At 40.0% G+C, this 19,035-nt stretch overlaps 1 protein-coding gene across 1 annotated transcript in view; it reads left to right on the top strand.

Moving 5' to 3' along the window:
* Nucleotides 1-18,856, top strand: part of LOC126548174 (uncharacterized) — a 71,714-nt gene extending 52,858 nt beyond the window's left edge. The window contains exons 34-42 of the mRNA XM_050196303.2: nucleotides 277-356; nucleotides 6,813-6,940; nucleotides 11,550-11,753; nucleotides 11,935-12,008; nucleotides 12,102-12,203; nucleotides 12,290-12,460; nucleotides 14,204-14,344; nucleotides 14,430-14,511; nucleotides 14,609-18,856. Of these exons, the coding sequence (XP_050052260.2) occupies nucleotides 277-356; nucleotides 6,813-6,940; nucleotides 11,550-11,753; nucleotides 11,935-12,008; nucleotides 12,102-12,203; nucleotides 12,290-12,460; nucleotides 14,204-14,344; nucleotides 14,430-14,511; nucleotides 14,609-14,755 (1,129 nt within the window). The 3' untranslated portion in view covers nucleotides 14,756-18,856. The remainder of the gene's footprint in view (nucleotides 1-276; nucleotides 357-6,812; nucleotides 6,941-11,549; nucleotides 11,754-11,934; nucleotides 12,009-12,101; nucleotides 12,204-12,289; nucleotides 12,461-14,203; nucleotides 14,345-14,429; nucleotides 14,512-14,608) is intronic.
* The last annotated feature ends 179 nt before the right edge of the window (nucleotides 18,857-19,035 follow it).

The following is a 19,035-nucleotide window of genomic DNA, read 5'->3' as shown; positions in this document are numbered from 1 at the left end:
GGCCAAATACAAGAAAATACTTTGAAATCTATGAGGTTTACACAGACACGCTGGTGCTGAGGATTTGGGGCAAAATTTAAGAAAGCGAAGCTTGTTCTTAATTTTGTCTAATTTAACTAACCTTTGTCTGCAAATGTATGAAAATGGAATTTCAAAAGAATAATTTGCTGGTCTAACCTGATTCAACGTTATCCTTTATTTTCTCTTTAAAAGTCTGAATAACGTTTCGTGAAATGATACTTCTGATGTTAATGCTCACATATTTTAAAATTTCAGGTACATTTGGAAAATTCCCCTCACATACCAGACCAGTGAAGGCAGAACAGGACTGCTTTGGTTGACAAAACCGCAGCAAAGTGAGTAGACAATGCAGAACATTAGATAGTACTACATAGTAAGGAATAGTATGTACCATACTTATTTCTATGTTGTTGTACTAGGCATGTAGATATTTCAGTGTAAGTGCTGTTATCACAGACATTTTTACAATGGGCTAAATGCTAAAAGTGATATTTATTTAAAAAACAATAAAATCCATCATAACACTAATGCACACCATCAGAATATTCAAGGCAGCTATAATGAACTCGGAGAAATTTGTCTGTGTTATATTTTTCTCTTGGAGCACTGAATGTACACCAAAAGCACAACAGGCGTACATAAAGTTTGGTACTTTGGTCACGCTGGAATTTATTGACCGAATTAACTTAGTGGCAGACATGACAAATTGAATACACATAATTAATGTGACTCATTAAGTGACATGAAACAGATGAAATGAAGCTATACTCGCGGACAACATTTCGTGGCTATGAAGGGAAGGCTACGGGAGCATGGCTGCTACACATGTGTTACCGCACCAAGTAGTTCGGCAGCATTTGACAGTGCTTTTGGTCGCTTGGAACAGACGCTGAAACGATGCAGCTTCCACGTGCAACAGTTTCACATTTCCCCAGATGTGGAAAGGAAAAGCCAAAAAATAAGTAAACCTTTTCACTAAGTGGTGTGCTCTGTCTTATTTAATTGTTGCTAATAATGTGTTTGTTTTGTCTTCCCCAGCCCAAACTACCGTTAATTAAAACGCGGGACATTTTTCAGAAGTGCTCTCACTTGTGTGCGCTTTGCCTCTGCAGCTTTCCCTTCATAGCCATTGAAAGTTTTCTGCGAGTATAGCCAACTACACTACTATATTAACCTATAGTAACACAATATATCATATTTTGCATATAACAGAGCGCTCCTTTGGCAGCAACAAACAATTTTGCGTTGACTCTAAGCAAAACTAAACTGCATGTAATGTTGAAGTGCTGATTGATTGGGTGTGCCATTGGCGTAGCCAGGGGAGGTGGTGGTCGAACCCCCCCTCCCCCCCCCCGCCCTTTTCTTTTCAGGAGTTTCAGGAGAAAGTTTCAGGAGGTGGGCTCCGAAAAAGCCACATTAATGAAAGGAAAAGCTTGAATGTGAAAGCAAGGCAAGGGCTAGTGGTGGTCCGAATGGAGAGGGGGGTTGTCATGTCACCGTTTCTTGAACTTACGTTTATCCGGTTTCCCCGCAACCGCTGTCGTGTCTATAGTAGTAGCATTTCCGTGCCTTCTCACGTCACCTTTTCCCTATCCCCCCTTGTATGGGAACTGCGAGCGAAGAGTGGCAAGGTTGTTATTCACTCGTTTCGTGACATTCCCTGCCTCCTCTCCTCCCCTCCTCTCGACCAATCTATCTAACTTCCCTCTGGACTTTGGTATAGTAGAATGGTAAGCACTGCAATTTCTTCAGTGCTTTTGCGAGGGGTCACAGATAATTACTGCTGTCAAGAGGCTAATGTGGTGATCGACACCCAGGGAGCTCCAGAGGGCATTGTGCACATTCGACATGATGCAAATGTCCAAACTAGTTTCTCGTGTCTCCTTTCCTCTCTGCCACACTCCTTCCACGTGTATACAAGCTCTGAACCATCCCCAATGCGGCGTGCAAGACAGCCAGAGCTGCAGCAGCTGTGGGAAAGTCGAAGGAAGAGGCAAAGAAAACTTCACTTGAAAAAGCTTCGCTATAGAACAGGACAAGAAAGAAAGACCTACAGAACACCGACTTACGCACGGCAAAATATATCAAGGACAGGGGTGTTGGCTCAGGAAAGCTAAGAAACTGTTACAACAAACAGGTGGGAGGGCAGGTAGGTGAATGGCCTCAAAATCCATGCAGAAATAGAAATATAGGAATCATAGCGGCCGCCACACCGTTCCACAGACTGTTGAATGTTGAAGAGTGCGACAGTGACTAACAGAAAGGATTGTTAAGAAGGGGAGTGGAGTGATGGATACGAGGAGGGGGGGAAGTGCATAAAAGGCATCAATAATGAAGTTGGCAGGATAATTATGGACATAGGCAGAGCAGCTCATCCCTGCCCGATCGCTCAACACCAGACAGCCGTGGCCACTTGTTTAGCTGAGGCTCACCTCATCATCATCATCAGCCTATTTTTGTCCGCTGTAGGACGAAGGCCTCTCCAATTACCCTTGTCCTGTGCCAACTGATTCCAACTGGTGCTCACGAATTTCCTAATTTCATCGCCCCACCTAGTCTTCTACCATCCTCGACTGCGCTTCCCTTCTCTTAGCACCCATTTTTTAACCCTAATGGCCCACCGGTTATCTAACCTATGCATTACATGACCTTCCCAGCTCCATTTTTTTCTCTTAATGTGAATTAGAATATCGGCTATACCCATTTGCTTTCTGATCCAAACCGCTCTCTTTCTGTCTCTTAACTTTATGCCTGTCCTTTGTTCCATTGCTCTCTGCGCAGTCATTAACTTGTTCTCAAGCTTATTTGTCAGTCTCCAAGTTTCTGCCCCATATGTCAGCACCGGTAAAGGGCACTGATTGTACACCTTCATTTTCCAGTTACACCTTCAGCTTCCAGTTAGGAGTTGACAATGTTTGCCGTATGCACTCCAGCTCATTTTTATTCTGTGAATTTCCTTCTCATAATCAGGGTTCCCTGTGAGTCAGTGATCTAGGTAAATGTACTCCTTCACAGGCTCTAGAGGCTGACTGACAATCCTTAACTCTTGTTCCCTTGCCCGGCTATTCATCATTATCTTTGACTTCTGCATATTAATCTTCAACCTCACACTTACACTCTCTCTCTGCTAAGGTCCTCAATCATTTGTTGTAACTCTTCTCCAGTGTTGCTGAACAGGACAATGTCATCTGCCAACCGAAGGTTGCTGAGATATTCGCTGTTGATCGTTACTACTAAGCCTTCCCAGTTTAATAGCTTGAATACTTCTTCCAATCATGCAGTGAATAGCATTGGAGAGATTGTCTCCTTGTGTGACCCCTTTCTTTATAGGTATCTTCCTACTTTTCTTGTGGAGAATTAAGGTAGCTGTGGAATTTCTGTAGATATTTTCCAAGATATTTATGTAAGTGGCCTGTACTTCTTGATTACGTAATGCCGCTATGACTGATGGTATCTCTACTGAATCGAATGCGTTTTCATAATTATGAAATCCATATAGAGAGGCTTATTGTACCCTGCGGATTTCTTGATTACCTGATTAATGACATGGATACGATCCATTGTAGAGTATCCTTTCCTGAAGCCAGCCTGTTCCCTTGGTTAACTAAAGTCCAGTGTTGCCCTTATTCCACTTGAATTTATCTTAGTGAATATCTTATATAATACTGGGAGTAAGCTAACCGGACTATAGGACTATAATTTTTCAATTCTTTAACATCTCCCTTTTTGTGGATTAGTATAATGTTGTCATTCTTCCAGTTCTCTGGGACCCTTGAAGTCGATAGACACTTCGTGTAGAAAGCCGCCAGTTTTTCAAGCATTATGTCTCCTCCATCTCTGATTAAATCGACTGTTATTCCATCTTCTGCCGCTTTTCCCCATTTCATGTCTTGCAAGGCCCTTCTAACCTCATTGCTAGTTATAGAAGGAGTCTGTGCAACCTGTTCATTACTGCTTCGAATGGAGGTATCGTGGCTCCTCTGGGTACTTACAGGTCAGCATAGAATTATTCCACTGCTTTTACTATACCTTAGAGAATGCTGATGATATTATCCTGCTTATCTTTCAGTGCATACATCTTGGTTTGTCCTATGCCAAGTTTCCTTCTCAGTGATTTCATGCTGCGTCCATTTTTTATGGCTTCCTCAGTCTTTCTCACATCCCTTATTTTCTCCTTGTTGATCAGTTTTCACACTTCCACGAATTCTATCTTATTTCTTGAGTTGAACACTTTCATTCTTTGTCGCTTCTTTATTAGGCCCTTTGTTACTTGGGAGAGCTTGCCTACGGATTGCCCTTGGTGTCTTACCTCCCACTTCAATTGCTGTCCCGGAAGCCAGCCTAGTTACGGTTTCATTCATTACCTCAACGTCACCCACCCCGTCCTAACACATGCTGCTTGCTGCAGAAAGCTCATCCTAACTAAACGTCTCGGCAATTTTTAGAATAGACATTTGTCAGGAGACACAACGCTTTCAAATCTTTCGGAGCTAGTGACCCTTATTTTACTGCGAACATTGGTGCCGTAATTTTTATAAGACTTCTAAACAGGAAGCAGCCCTGCTTCGGACTGTCTGCTTCATCAGTTCCCGAGTGTGATCAAATAACAATATGCAGCGCATGAATACTACGTTACGATAATTGCAAGTTACTTCCAAACAACTTTTCAAACAAGTCGGACAGCAAGTCACCAAAACTGAGTGACATTTGCACCAGAAGATACTATCAAAGTTCTAGCGCAAAGCTTTGTACCTGTATTTTTAAATCTTGAATAATATAGCATGCCCACAATGCCGAAAGCGCGATTGAGTGATAGGCAACTTGCAAAATAGTGCCTGCCCTCTCCCCTACGTAGCTGTGGCCGTACCACTCATTAGATGATCTGGCTGGAAAACAAAGGTGATCTCCACTGTTATCTGGGCTGCAACAAGTCTGACCTGCGAATGAGAACACACATGATAGTGTGCTGTCCTGTTTTTGTATGACCCTGTTTTTAGCGCTGTTAATTTTTCCAAGTCATGTCATTGCCATACATTATATAAGTGCATCAATTCATAAATGAAATGTTACTTTTTTTAATATCATCATTTTTCAAAATAACATAAGGATGATATCATAATTTGATGCGAAGTGGCTGCAAAACATGCATCCTCGTTGTTAAAGCATTCTTGTCCGGGGATTGCTAGGAATTTTTCTTTGCGTGGTGTACATCCTCAACACACACACACACACACAGAGAGAGAGAGAGAGAGAGAGAGAGAGAGATGTGTCAAGGAGGGAGAGGAGTGGTAGTGGTCGGCCGAACCCCCCCCTGAGGTAAATTTTCGGCTATGCCACTGGGATATGCTGATTGACTCTGCAGAAAATTGGTGCTTTGGAACAGCTGTTTTCCAAAAACAGCTGGCACCAAATAAAATAAAATAGTAGAACTTCAATGTAAACAGGAAACACTGGCATGAGATTGAGTCATTGCACAGTACTCTAAGCACATTTTGCAGTTTGACTCATGATATCATGCAGTTCAAAGGATTGTTGTAAGCACAGGTAAGTGGCTGGATGCAACACAATAGAAGCCTCAAGTTGTGCAGTTTAATATATGGTTTCTTCAGTGATGGTACGGGTTGAGTTAGGTAGAAGTTGGCCATATATGTATAAAAATACACATTTCTGACACCGAGCCTGCCAAGATAGTGGAGTAACATACTGCTGGTGTGCTATTGCGTAAATATGTTCCCAGATGGCACTCTGGGGCTGAATCCTCATGTAAAAACCACTTGACTATAACAAGCAAATTTGTAGGCATCATGAAACTTGTAAGTATGTAAGTATAGGCCCAAGGCTATATTTTTTTACAATGTTAGTGAGGCACACAGTATGAGGAGAATGGAATGTGAGAAATGTACATTGTGCCTTTTAAATAAATAAAAAATGACTAATTTTACACCAGTATCAAGTACCAAACTAGCTGCCTCTGACTACATTTGAAATAAATTCCCAAAATGATTTACTACTATTGGTTTGTATGCATTGCTTTGCTGCATGTCAGTTTTGCCTGAAACAAAAAAGTTATCAGACAACCTATAGAATTTTGCGTTAGTGGGAGCGCTAGTTATACATGACTCTTCAAGCTAAACCGCTCGCTGGCTTGCACTCAAATTTCACACACAGATGAAATTTCAGAATGAATACATTTTAATACCACAATTTATCACCTTACTTGCCTGTTTCATCGAGAATATATAAAAAGCATGTGTCATCTGTGGCAATGCCAGACAATAAGTATAGAATTTGTGGAAATGAAATGGTGGTGTCATCTGTCATTGTTGGGATGAAACCGTAGGCTGCCTGCAAAACACAGCATGCACCTTCTTTCGCTGTTACAATGAAAGTGCCACAGTTGTGTTCTCTCAAATTCTACGCTTTCTGTTTGGTTTTGCTTAAGCAACACATACTTGTGATTTATTCTAGATGAAACAGAGTAATGCACCCAATGTAGCATAAAAGATGCATCCACCACAGAATCTCACCTCTTTGCAAAACTTAATATCAAGTGAGCCAGCAGTTTACCCAGAATAAGAGTCATGCTTACCTAGCATTGTTATTTCTGCAACATTTGGTACACTGTAGCCTGAGAATGTAAAGACCAGGTGATCATTTCTGGCAGTGGTCGCGCTTGCCTTTACTTGTTTTTGATCGAATATGCATTAGTTCCCACAATGTACTTGAATATTTAGTCACTCTATGCATTGATAAACTACAAACTTGATGAAATGTACTTCTGTATTTTACAGCGTTCAAACTCACAGTTTCTGAAAATGCATGGGTTAAATTCAACAACAACATGACTGGAGTCTTCTTTGTGAAGTATGACAAAAAGAACTTTCTTTTACTTGAAGACGTACTTAAACGGGACATTAATGTAAGTTGAAATTTATTTACTGCAAATAATTAAGTACCAGTATTATTTCCAACCATTCTTAATCTGGACTACAAATTGTGGTATGTTTTGTAAGTACATAAAATAGAGGATTGAATTGACAGTGTATGAAAGTGGCAGTTTTCTGTAAAAATGGACTGTTTTGTATGTAGTCTTTATAGCGCATTTGTACAAGAAGGTACGATGAGGTAATTCTCAGACTTAGCATACTTAAAAGTTTGGCTAGTTATATAATCATGGCTACTGGGGAGCAGCACAGACATAAGCTTTGTATGTGGTAGGTCTGTTAACTTGAAGGGTTTCGGTGAATGAGAATGAGATAGCTGTTGCATTGCCATAAGGTGGTGTTACAGGAAATATTAGACAAAGTGATGATGACATTATACTTGTGGTTACATCACTACCTTTCTAGCACTGCTCTTTGTGCTATATGATGAAGGAAGTGTCACAGATAGAAGCACAGAAGCCTACAAAACTGAAGGCATGGTCTTCATAAAGTTGGTTTAGCAATGAAGGCACTGATATAGATTAAGTGCTGAAGGATCTCATGTCTTGCTGAAAAGGATGTTTACAGGTATCAAACCTCTAGGTCAAGTTGTACAAGATATGGCCAACTCTTGTGACATAGACCATTGATAAAGAATGCCTATATGGTTAAATGACATGTCGGGAATGTCCTACATGTGACATATCTGTCTAGAAGACATTTTTCCCAAGCTCAAATTACAGTAATCATAGTAACATTGCAGTCTGAAATAGCAGTACTGTGCATGTCTCTTAAATAAGGAGATAAAAACAATGCTTGAGGAAGAAAAATTACAGACATTTTGCACTTGTGCTACAAATTATCACTGTTACATATAGTCACAACTTAAATACAAGCATACAAACTCATCCTTCAATCATCTTCAACTGGCTGTTTTCTGTAAGAATGGGCTGTATTGTATGCAGTGTTTATAGTGAATTTTTTCAACTGTAACAGTGAGGTAAATTTAACAAAAAGAGTTGTCGCCAATTTTCAGTGAATTGCACATGAAAAAGAAAGTGCCTTGGAAGTGGACATTGTATCTTAATAACTTTATCTTAAATGAAAAGTGATAAGACATACAGCAGTATGCGTGTGATAGGTTATTTTTGTTGCAGTTAAAACATGCAACAAACAACCTTCTTATTTAACCTCATGAAGTCAGGAAATAATGCAGTTAATATACAGAAAAATGATATTATGGACTAAACTGGCCAACTAGAACATGCTTAATGAAGTAGCGATTCTTACACAAATCGCCATGCAACAGGTCATATTGTTCCTTTTAAACTGTGATAAAAGCTCCTTAGCAGGTTAGTTTCTTGTGCAGCACTAAATGATGCATACTAAAGACAACCATAGCCTTCTTGGAGTAAATCTGCTGATTGAAAATGTAATAGTTTGCTTATTTCTGTTTCTAACGAACAAAAAAGACAAATAACAGTTACAATTGATATCAACATATTAAATACAAAACACTACACAGCTGTGGTTGAACAGTTGTGGTTGAAACATTGCACAGCTGTGGTTTGATTGAACAAAATTTTCAGTTCAGTGAAACTTTTTTTCTTCCCTTAAACACTTTTATAGAAGTCCATGTGAATTTCGCTTGATTTTGTGGCTATTTTCATTTGCAGTTTTGATCGAATGGAGCACTCATGCATTGCATTTGCAAAGAGTCTCTGCAAAAGGTATTCAGCAGAAGTGGCATGAAAAATACATCGCCATACCATTTGCTGACTCAGCACCTCATGGGAACCTTACTGACAAACATTGGCTACATGCGCTAAATAACACGTCAGCAAAAACATTTGTGCTTCTGTGACCTGATAGTGACATTCGTATTAAGTGGTGCCTGTTTGATCTATATCCATGGTTAAAATGTAACAGTGAACACAGTCAAGCTTACACATGGAAAACAAGATGTCTGGTATGTTTTTACATGCGGTTCACAAGCAAGTTCCCGCAGTGGCTGGCCTGTTATTGCACTTCCGTTCATTTCTACCTTAGCAAAATAAAAAAGCTGAGCACTCTTTAAAACTAGTGAGCAGACCAGCCTCTTAAGGTATGTGCTGCTCTTAAAATATGCTACAAGGTGGTGTGAGCTACGATACAGCAATGCTTCATGTGACCTACACAAAACACAATAAACCTTTAAAAAGTGCAATTCAATCACGATGCTCTAAGTGCAAAATAAGTTCATACATGTCACTTTACTCTTCATGAGCATGAAGCATTTAGTCAGCGTGCAACTCAGCAGCCACTGAATCATGTCACGCTTGCTACGTTAGTCAAGACGTTCTCATGTGCAAAAACAAAAAATCTATGGCCTTCGAAATTAAATCTTCTTGTGCTGTTTTCGTTATGCTTCCCTAGCTTTAATGCGTACACCCTGTCACGACAGCTGTCACGACCACATGGTGAAGTGATAGTCAGATATCTTAATTTATTGGCCATATTAACCCCTTCCGTGATGTTGACGAGCTGGGTTCGTCTATGCGTTTCTGGTAAAAACGTCCAAGGACAAGCTCAGCTCATAGATGGTACCCTTCATGTTCTAGCAATGCCATGAACAAGCTGGTTTCGTCTCAGTGATTTGTTGTGCTTCTGGTAGATGGCAGCACAGAATCCATGGGGCTGTGCAAGAACTAGTGAATTTATTCTTTCTGAAGAAGAAAAACATGTTGGCAACTGGAATATTTACATAACTTTGCCATTTTTGCTCAGAATTGGGTATAGTAGTGTAGCACAAAATGGGTTATGCAATTAGAATTCTTAGCCTACTTCGCCCACTTTAGCGTGCTGCTGCTGTTCGCTATCTAGCTTCTAAACTCTTGCTCAAGAAACAAAAAAGGAAATTACATCTCCGACTGATAAAAGTGAGAACACGTGCTTTTCTAGCTGACAAAGAAAATTAGTTTTATGCCTTGTGGGGTTCTCACACCGTGCTCTTGGGACAAAGGAACGACAACACAGTAGTGCAAACAATCACCAGGGCATTTATTGCACCTTTCATAGATCAATGCCAACTAGCCGAGTTGCTATCCACAAAACATGCCGATGGGCGCGCGACAAATCTAGAAGTCCGACTCACCGCGACCGGATAGCGAGCGAATATGTTCGCCCCATGCTGGATCCCAACGCCTGGTCGTTCGCGCGTACGGTCACGCGAACGGTGGCGCGTTCGATGGCGGCCACGCGAGACAGTCTCGCAGAAGCATGGATCGGCGCCCGCGCGGGACGTCCGCGCCCCTCGACGATCTCGAACCAAAGAGGAAGCGCCTTGTCTTCGGCGCCCAAGTAACCCGGCCTGTCGGCGGCGTTAGCAGCGCAACACTCGCGCCATCTCTCGTACTGCGCCTCAACCACTCCGACCGCCGCGGGCGCCAGGCCACGCGAGCCGTGCGGGGAAAACAACATATCAGGGGACGCGTGAGAGTCGCGCATCCCCACAGCCTGAAAAAGATGCCTATGATATCACACCATAGTTCATTTGAAGTCGGATACGGTGGACCTCAATTCTACAGGGCCAGCAGGGCAAAACTGGCTGCACTTGGGAGGCTGCATTTAGTGAAGCTTTCTTTGTGGTGTCCAAAGCTGTAAATGCAGTAGTCTGTGGTGGCCAGCGGTACAAAATTGGCTGCAATTGGGAAGCCACATTTAGTGAAGCTTTCTTTGTACCATCCAAAGGTGTAAACACCGTGGTCCGTGGCGGCGTTGTGGTGGGTGGGTGTTTTAATGCGATTGGTATTCTTAGTCTACTTCCCCGTTACAGATTGTAAATAAATGTGTCTTCAACAATATGGTGTGCAGCTACATTGCTTAAATGATAATCGCACTTACGTTGACAGTAATCGTGAGATATGTTCTGCTAGACGTTCTCCATGATATCAGGATCTTGAAAATAAACGGTGTGAGCTTGTACTCTTCTGCTGCTTGCTCTTCACTCGAATTCACCTCATTTCCTTCTCTCTGCTCACCAGCAGCTCCAGCCATTCAGAACAGTATAAAATGTTGTCCGTGTGCAGGTTTAGATAAGGTCTCAGTAGAAAACATTCCATTTGTGTCCATAACCTAGGAATGTTTTCTACTGAGACCTTATCTAAAGCTGCACATGCACAACATTTGATACTGTTCTGAGCAGTTGGAGTTGCTGGCGGGCAGAGAGAAAGAAATGAAGTGCATTTGAGTGAAGAGCAAGGAGCAGGAGAGTGCAAGCTCGCACAGTTTCTTTTTGAGCTCCTTGCATCATACAGCACACAGCAAAAAGTAGAGGGAAACTGGAGGTGAATGTTCAGGTTTAGAAGCAAGTGTAGGTGGGTGGCTCAAGTAATGCTGCTACCGGTGCCGGTGCAAGGCAAGAGCTGACAGCAGACGTGCTAGTTATTCAGACTGTTCTAAGTTAATTGATTACTATTTATTTGCATTGATAAAACATGGGAATTAACAAAATTTGCTATTTAAGAAAGTTCTTTGCTTCAACCAGAATGAACTTGACTAATTAAAGGTTCAGCCGCACATGCATGAACAGCTCTTTGTTAAAAAATTCTGTATTATGTTTCACAGGCTTTTACTCCAAGTGACAGGGGAGAGCTACTGGCAGAAGCCTTTTTCCTGGCTAGAGCAGGCCATCTGAGCTACATGTCTGCCCTAAATCTGAGCAGATACATTGTCCAGGAGAACCATTATGTCCCATGGTCAATATTTTCCACAGCAACTTCCTTCTTGCATCATCGCCTCACTGGCACCGAGACTGGAAAGCATTACAAGGCAAGAGGCAGATTTTTTAATATACTTTATTAATATTTTTGACCAAAAGAAGCTACTCCATGCAGCTTGATTTTGTTAGCAAAGGGTAATGTAACAGCTGATTACAAAAAAGCTATGCACAACCAAGAAGTAAAAATATAAAAACAAGCTGTTTTAGAAATGATATGGTCTTTTTTTCCAGGCATTTATCAGAAGTTTACTCACTGAAGCTCTCAAAGGTGTTAAGTTTAGTGACACAGGAACTCATTTAGAAAGGTAATGCGTTTCCTTTCACCAAGTATTATTTGACTTACTGAATGTTCTGCTGTGTGTTGCTTCCTTTGCTAAGTTTACTCATATCTTATGCAGGCTAAGGAGGGCAGCTATATTCAGGGTCGCTTGCAGATGCGGTGAGAAAAGTTGTCTCCATGTTGCCAGTCATGCTTTCAAAACTTGGCTGAATGGAGAATCGTAAGTGCTGGTCATCCAGAGACATACTGCTGGCTTTACGGCTAAGTATTATGTAAAAAGAACTAATTTGAATATTTGTTTTCTAGGCTTGAACCAAATTTCAAGAACATTGTATTTCATTATGGCATGAGGCAAATCGGCGATGAAAGCACATGGCAGCAAGTATTTGAAAAATACCTTCGAGAGCCTAACCATGCAGAAAAAATTAAAATAATGACCGGTCTTGGACAAGTTCAGGATGAAGTTATACTCTCCAGGTATGTACACGGAAGGTTTTCTTTAATATGTGAAATATGCTATAGGCCTAGAATGCATAATATCTAATTCTGCTTCTCAAAACATAATTTGAACGAGAACCTTGCAGAAGCATGTTGAAAATTTACATTAATTCTCTTGTGGTATATATAGGGTCAATAATTATCTTGCTCTTGTGAAGAAAAAATGAAGGTAGGAGTTGCACGTTTCATAAATGTGCATGTCACATTCATATAAAATGTTTTTGTATCATATGTGCATAAATATAGTTTGAGTTGGCACTGCTGGCGAATCAGAAAATAAATACTACTTACCCCCCATATATATACATACATACACCCACCCTATATGTTTATATCCCAGTCCAAAAAAAATTTATTGGTTCCAATTGTGTTTTCAGTGGGACACAATTAGACATTTTTGTGTTGCCAAAACCTTGTTGTGTCTGCTTGGTTACAACTGAGCATCAATGTGGGTACAGTTTGTAGTAATAAGTATGACGGGGCCTCACTGTGTGTCCAATTGGCTCCATTTGTAGCCTAAGGGTTGCATGTTTAGATACATGTTGCTGTTATTAAGAGATACATAGAGGAATCTATAAATAACTGCTCTTATCAGGACCCTAAATGCCAGTTCGTCTTAATGGGACTCTATATGCTGATTGATGTCACTCGGAATTGACATATAAATGAGTAATGCTATGAAACAACGAAATAGGTAATACAATAATAGCATAATTAAAATTCAACTCCTGCAGTTTTGTATGATCATTGGAAAGGAGTTGCAGGAGTTGAAAGAAGTATTTACCGTTTAAAGTTACAAAATTTGCTATACAATTTTATATCTATTTATTTGAAACACTAACACTACTTGGTGATATAAATTTTCTTGGCATATATAGCATGAGAGTGAGGTTACATTTAATGATATGGTGGATACCTCTTTGGAATGAATAACTTTGTGCATGAGTAAGCCTCTGTAATTGAATTTGAAATGACCTTGTTTGTGACCAATTCAATATCACAAGCATCAAGGAAGTTTCATTTCGGCCAATCAACTGGAAACCGCAATGGTCTTTTTTTGACTGGGATTGCAATGCTAATTAGCTATTCGTAGTGTAACCAAGCCATGAGCTTAAATGAGAACATTTTGGAAATGTTAGGGTATAATTTGATGCATAATATGTCACTGATGTGCACTAGTATGAGACTACCTGCACAGCTGCGCTTCACTATGCAAAAACCATGAGGTGCTGTGCCCCAAAGCCCCACAAAGCCAAAGGTATGTGCACTGAGCGGCTGTGCACAAGTGAAGCCACATGGGCACACATCAGGACAGACAGAACGGTTGCACACTGCATAGCACAGTATGAACTTCAACAGCATATGTGACATTTGGTTCATCATCACTCTGTTGATGTTGTGGATCATTAGTGCATTAAATGGATGTACTTAATTCTTTGCTCTGCAACCCCTTTGTTCATTCATTGCGTCCTCATTCTCTAGCAGAGCCTCATCCCCTCCATCACATGAAAGCGGGAAAAATAAAGTGATACTCGGTGTATTTTTGCATGGTTACAAATGTAACAAAAGATGCTTTCTCAGGCTAGTAGTTGTGCTGAGAAAGTTTTGCGTTGTATTTGTGCGAGTAGGGTACTCCCATTTATTTTGTTCTCTCGGCATCCTTTTTGAACATGTCTGACACAACTGTAAAGACTCACTGCATAACTTCAATGCCTATTCTAGATACCTCAACTTTACTTTTGATGAAACAAAGATAAGAGGTCAAGATATTGCTACAGTTTTTGGGACAGTTGTAAGTAACCCCAAGGGGCATGATCTTGCTTGGAACTTTTTAAGAGAAAACTGGAACTCCATAATCTACAAGTAAGTGGCAATTTCGAAAGCATGCTTCTAATCAACCATTACCGAGGATTACGTGTGATTCCTTTCACTGTTTTCATTTTGTCAGGTTTGGCAAGCATTCTCGCATACCAGGAAAATTGCTTCGTGTTGTCTGCAGTGATTTCAACACTCCTGAGAAGATGCAGGAGGTAACCAACCATTGCTAGTTACTACATCTAAGTTCTATGCTTATAATCAATGGTAGGGGTGCAGCACCAGAATATTTGTGTATTGCTTTATCTGCAGATCAAAGAGTTTCTCAAGGAGCATCCTGAAACAGATATGACAAAACAGCCTCGGAGAGAATGCCTCCAAGATGTGGAAAACAACATCAAATGGATATCAAAGTTTGAGCCAAAAGTTGCAGAGTCTTTACGTGGATTGCTCAGTTGACCGCTGTAGCTCTGCAAGCAGTTGATGACTTTACACTAAGCCAGTGTCTAAGGCTACAAGAAAATTTGAAACAAATATCTCATTTGAACTTTACTCTGTTGAGTGATGCAGAATGAACGGCATGCATAGACACACTGTGATTGACAAAATTTTTTGATGTACAGTTCTTTAGATATAACTGATGATGAAATGGGGAAACATGCGAGAGCTTAGGTGTGAGTCAAAGAACAACTGTTTTCTTACCAAAGTGATTTTACAGGAGTCATGTAAATAGTTATTTGTACATACAGTATTTTATTGTGAAATATTATCTTGTTTCATTTTCTAGAGTATACATGCATATATTCATATAGTACAACATTTGCATTTCAAGTTGCCACTATTGTGTGTATTGTAGCAAAGTAAGCTGCCATGATTGTGTGACTGCCAGATATACACGATTAAATTGTAAACAACTTGCACAACTTGCGTTTCATATTTCATGAACATTACATTCCTTTTCACGTTAATGGACACTTACTATAAACTATGGGCATAAATCATACTTATATCATACTTATAAATCATACTTATAAATCATTGCCCTATACCAAGACTTCTCACAACATAAAAATTTCAATGAAATCACAGGCATGGTTTCCCATTCGTTAAATTCAAGCCATTTGTGAAAGACAGTTCTGTGTATCTGAAGATGTGCTTTTTAGAGAAAATGAAAATGTAAATCCTAGCATTCAAAGTCATTTGAATGTAGTGTGGGATGTGTGCCGGGCAAAACATTGATATTATCTGTTTGAACCTAGGTGCTGTTAGTAACACTGTGATGATACGTTCAGTGTGACAAAAGAACATGTAAAGGGGCACATTAATACTAAAGCTATTTATAATGCAGTATTTTTATAGGATAGTTCTATCATTTTCACACATCATAATTAAGTAATACAAAAAATGTGTGCTCAGGTATGGGCACTCTTAGTGCAATGTTTTGAATTTTGGGGGGTAGACTCTCTTTTTTCTTCATTGAATATCATTTGTTAACTTTCTGTGCAAGGGTTAGTCAATATATGAGCCACACAATGGAGATAGAAAAAAATAATTGTCAGTAAATTGCTGCATGTGTAGGCATGCTTCAACATAATTTTATCCCAATTCGGAAACATGTCCCATCATTATATGCGTAGGTTTTTTAAACCCTGTAGTAAATGACACTCATAGGTTGCTTTTACAGTCACATTCGGCACAATCAATAGTAGTTACATACTTTTTCGAACCTTGTACTTTATTTGAGTCAGTCATTCAATGTGCTGGAGTTGGGTTATGAATTGAACCCAAACTATACAGGCCCCGTGTCTGTCATCACATGTCTTTCATCACATACCAGTTGCTTCCATATGCTATGATATGGTCTTATATTGACATGCATGGGATGACAGTGATGTTCCTCGTCTGTGATGTTGTTTCTTTCATTTTTGATTGTGCACCCTTCACCATACACTGAGAGCATTTCTCTTAGCATTTTCTGTCTCGCCAGTCTTTAGGCTTGAAGGAGGTGCCAATTTGAGCGCTGCTGTCCTACACTAATGCAACATATCTGCTATCTAAACTGGCTGCAGCTGAGTTACTGTGGTGGCAGACTTCATGGGTGCCATTATTTAGCAGCAAAAGGTTTAAACTTCAAGTAGCTTTGTGTCTGAAAATTTGTGACTTGTATATTGACTCACCCTCATAAATACATGCTAATGCATTGCATTAACCCTGTGTCTAGTCTAAATAGAAACCATATCAACCATTGGTACACTTTATACGGTACTATAACAGTTGCTCTTCAAAACTGAATGTTCTGTAACATCTGAAGGTTGGCTGGGTAATAATTCCAAGCCTGCATAATGATTGCCATTGTTCATGGCACTGTGGTCAAAGAGTACAATTGTCAAGTGGCTGTTGTGGACTGCCCTAACCCCTCCCATCTGCCAAGTACTTCCAACACCCTTGAATGTGCTTGCATATGTTATACAGCTCAGACTGTCCTTTAATTCATTTGAGACAAGCTGACTTCACTCCTTCATTACGGGCCATATGGCACCTACTGCTGCTTATTCTATCATGCAGTTCTGCTCATATATATATATATACACAGCCTACAGCACCTTACAACAAAAGTTGACCTCATGGAAGTATTAGATGCTGAGAAAGACAAGGTTGTTAGTCAAGCAAATATAATAGGAAGGGTGTCAAACAACTTACTTGTGCTTTAGTCTTGAGGGATGCTGTGTCTGCTTTGCAAATTTTTTTAGCCTCTAACATGTATTCAACATTTGAACCTCGATGTAATTAATGTTGGCACGGTGAAATTTCAGAGTGTACATGCAGGAAGTGTCAGCAATCGTGCAAGTCATGCTCTGACAGATGCTGCTACCTGTTTTGACTCACAGAGCACCACAGAGTGTGGCACACTCCAGCAAATACATGCAGTAGTGCAAACAGATCAAATTAAAATGGTAGAATCAGACATTTCTTTGGAAAAAGCTAGTAAAATTTGCCAAAGGGCAGTTTCTTTATAGGTAAAATAGATTGTAATGCATACTCTTTTTTTTATTTCCTATGGTTGACTACAATTTGCCAATTTTAAACGCACCGTTATACATCGTAGGAGTTGGTACCATATTTTCAAGGCAGCGTAGTCGATCCTGTCCTATGTTCACATAATTTTCTTACTTATGAAAGCTATGCCCTCTGTAAAGGTGATGCTTTGGGCATCTTGGAATCCTAATCTATCACCAGGCTTAGCTTAATATTTGCATCTAAATCACCTTAAAAAAAATTTTCATATACGAGGAGATACAAGAGTGAACAAGAAGGTGCAGGCACTGATTTGCTGCTGCTTGCATAATCTTACATCGTAGTACATATTACGTCAGGTAAACAGCAACAAATAGGTCATATACTTGCGCCATTGTCACATTCACTTCACGTTGGAGTAAAACACAGGCACATGAATTTCAACTCTTGTCTTATATTCATGCCCATAGCAACTCACAATTTTTATAGTTCCGCAAGGAGCATCCAGTGTTCTTGTATTTCAGAGTTTAGTGCATTACCGCTGAAATTTTCATGTTTATTTGCTCTGGGGGAAGAAGCAATTATGGGACAGTCTGTCTGGTGTGAACCCTTTGCAATACATTCATGACTGCTTTCCTGCATAGAAAAAAATTATCATGGTGAGGAAGTTCGTACTGCAGTGAAAGCCAGGTGCATTATGGTGTTACATAACGCATGGTCATTTCCTGCAGACTTGTGGTGATCATGATCATGCAGACCTGTTGTGATCATCCAGTGAATGAATTTTTGCTGTTCAGGGACACTAATTTGGATGCACTGCATAGTTTCCTTCTATAAAACATGGGTCCTTCCTTACCTCTCTAAAAATGTGCATGCAGTGAATAACATCGTCTGCTCACATTTAGCTTATTTGTGAACGTTTAAACCATACATCACACAGTCTAATATTTATGTTTATTTGTACCCAGTGAAGACTGCCTACAAACAGGCTGCCGTCCCCGTGACAGCTCAATGTGCCAAAGCGAAAACTATGGCAGCTGTGAATAAAGTGGCTTAAAATCATTTTTCTAATCTTTTGTACTAACAGTAGATGAAGTTGCCAAGAAATGCTGAACTTGTCTGGAAAGGTTATCTTAAATAGCGTGCGAGCCAATTTCAATCTAGAATGACAAGTCACTTTGATTAAATTGTTTTCTTATGCTACAAAGTTACTTCATATTGCAATGTTCCTTCTACTACATTAGTTGGTATACTTGTCATTCCTTCAGAGTTTCTCAGTGTATGACATGTTTAACTGCAGTGAAGTTGAAGTTGGTGTAGCTTTATCGGAAACTAAAATGTACTACAACATGTCCTCATTTGTGATCAGCTTCTGCTTTCAGGTTTCTTGTTTTGTCAACAACCATAAAATTATTTTGTCTGTGCGCTCCTGTTAGAATAAAGAAATTTGATGCGATATATTTGCATGTTTGATGTGAAATGGCAAGCCTTTAGTCATGTTTTGGTGTCTTCAATATTTAAAATTAAAATGATATGTCACTGAAACAGCTGGTCTGTTTTCTATAAAATGGTCATATTTTACATGTCATGCCTCTCTCCTTATGCACACACTACTTGGTTGGCAAATATTCTCTTTCTTTTCTCTTTTCAAAAAGTCAGCAGGGTTACCTGAGGGGTGCGCTGTAGTTCTGACTGCCAATTGCACATATGCTCTAATCAGGCTG

This window comes from Dermacentor andersoni, chromosome 1, assembly GCF_023375885.2.
Source record: "Dermacentor andersoni chromosome 1, qqDerAnde1_hic_scaffold, whole genome shotgun sequence".
Lineage (NCBI taxonomy): Eukaryota > Metazoa > Arthropoda > Arachnida > Ixodida > Ixodidae > Dermacentor > Dermacentor andersoni.
This window is presented reverse-complemented; position numbering and strand designations above follow the sequence as displayed.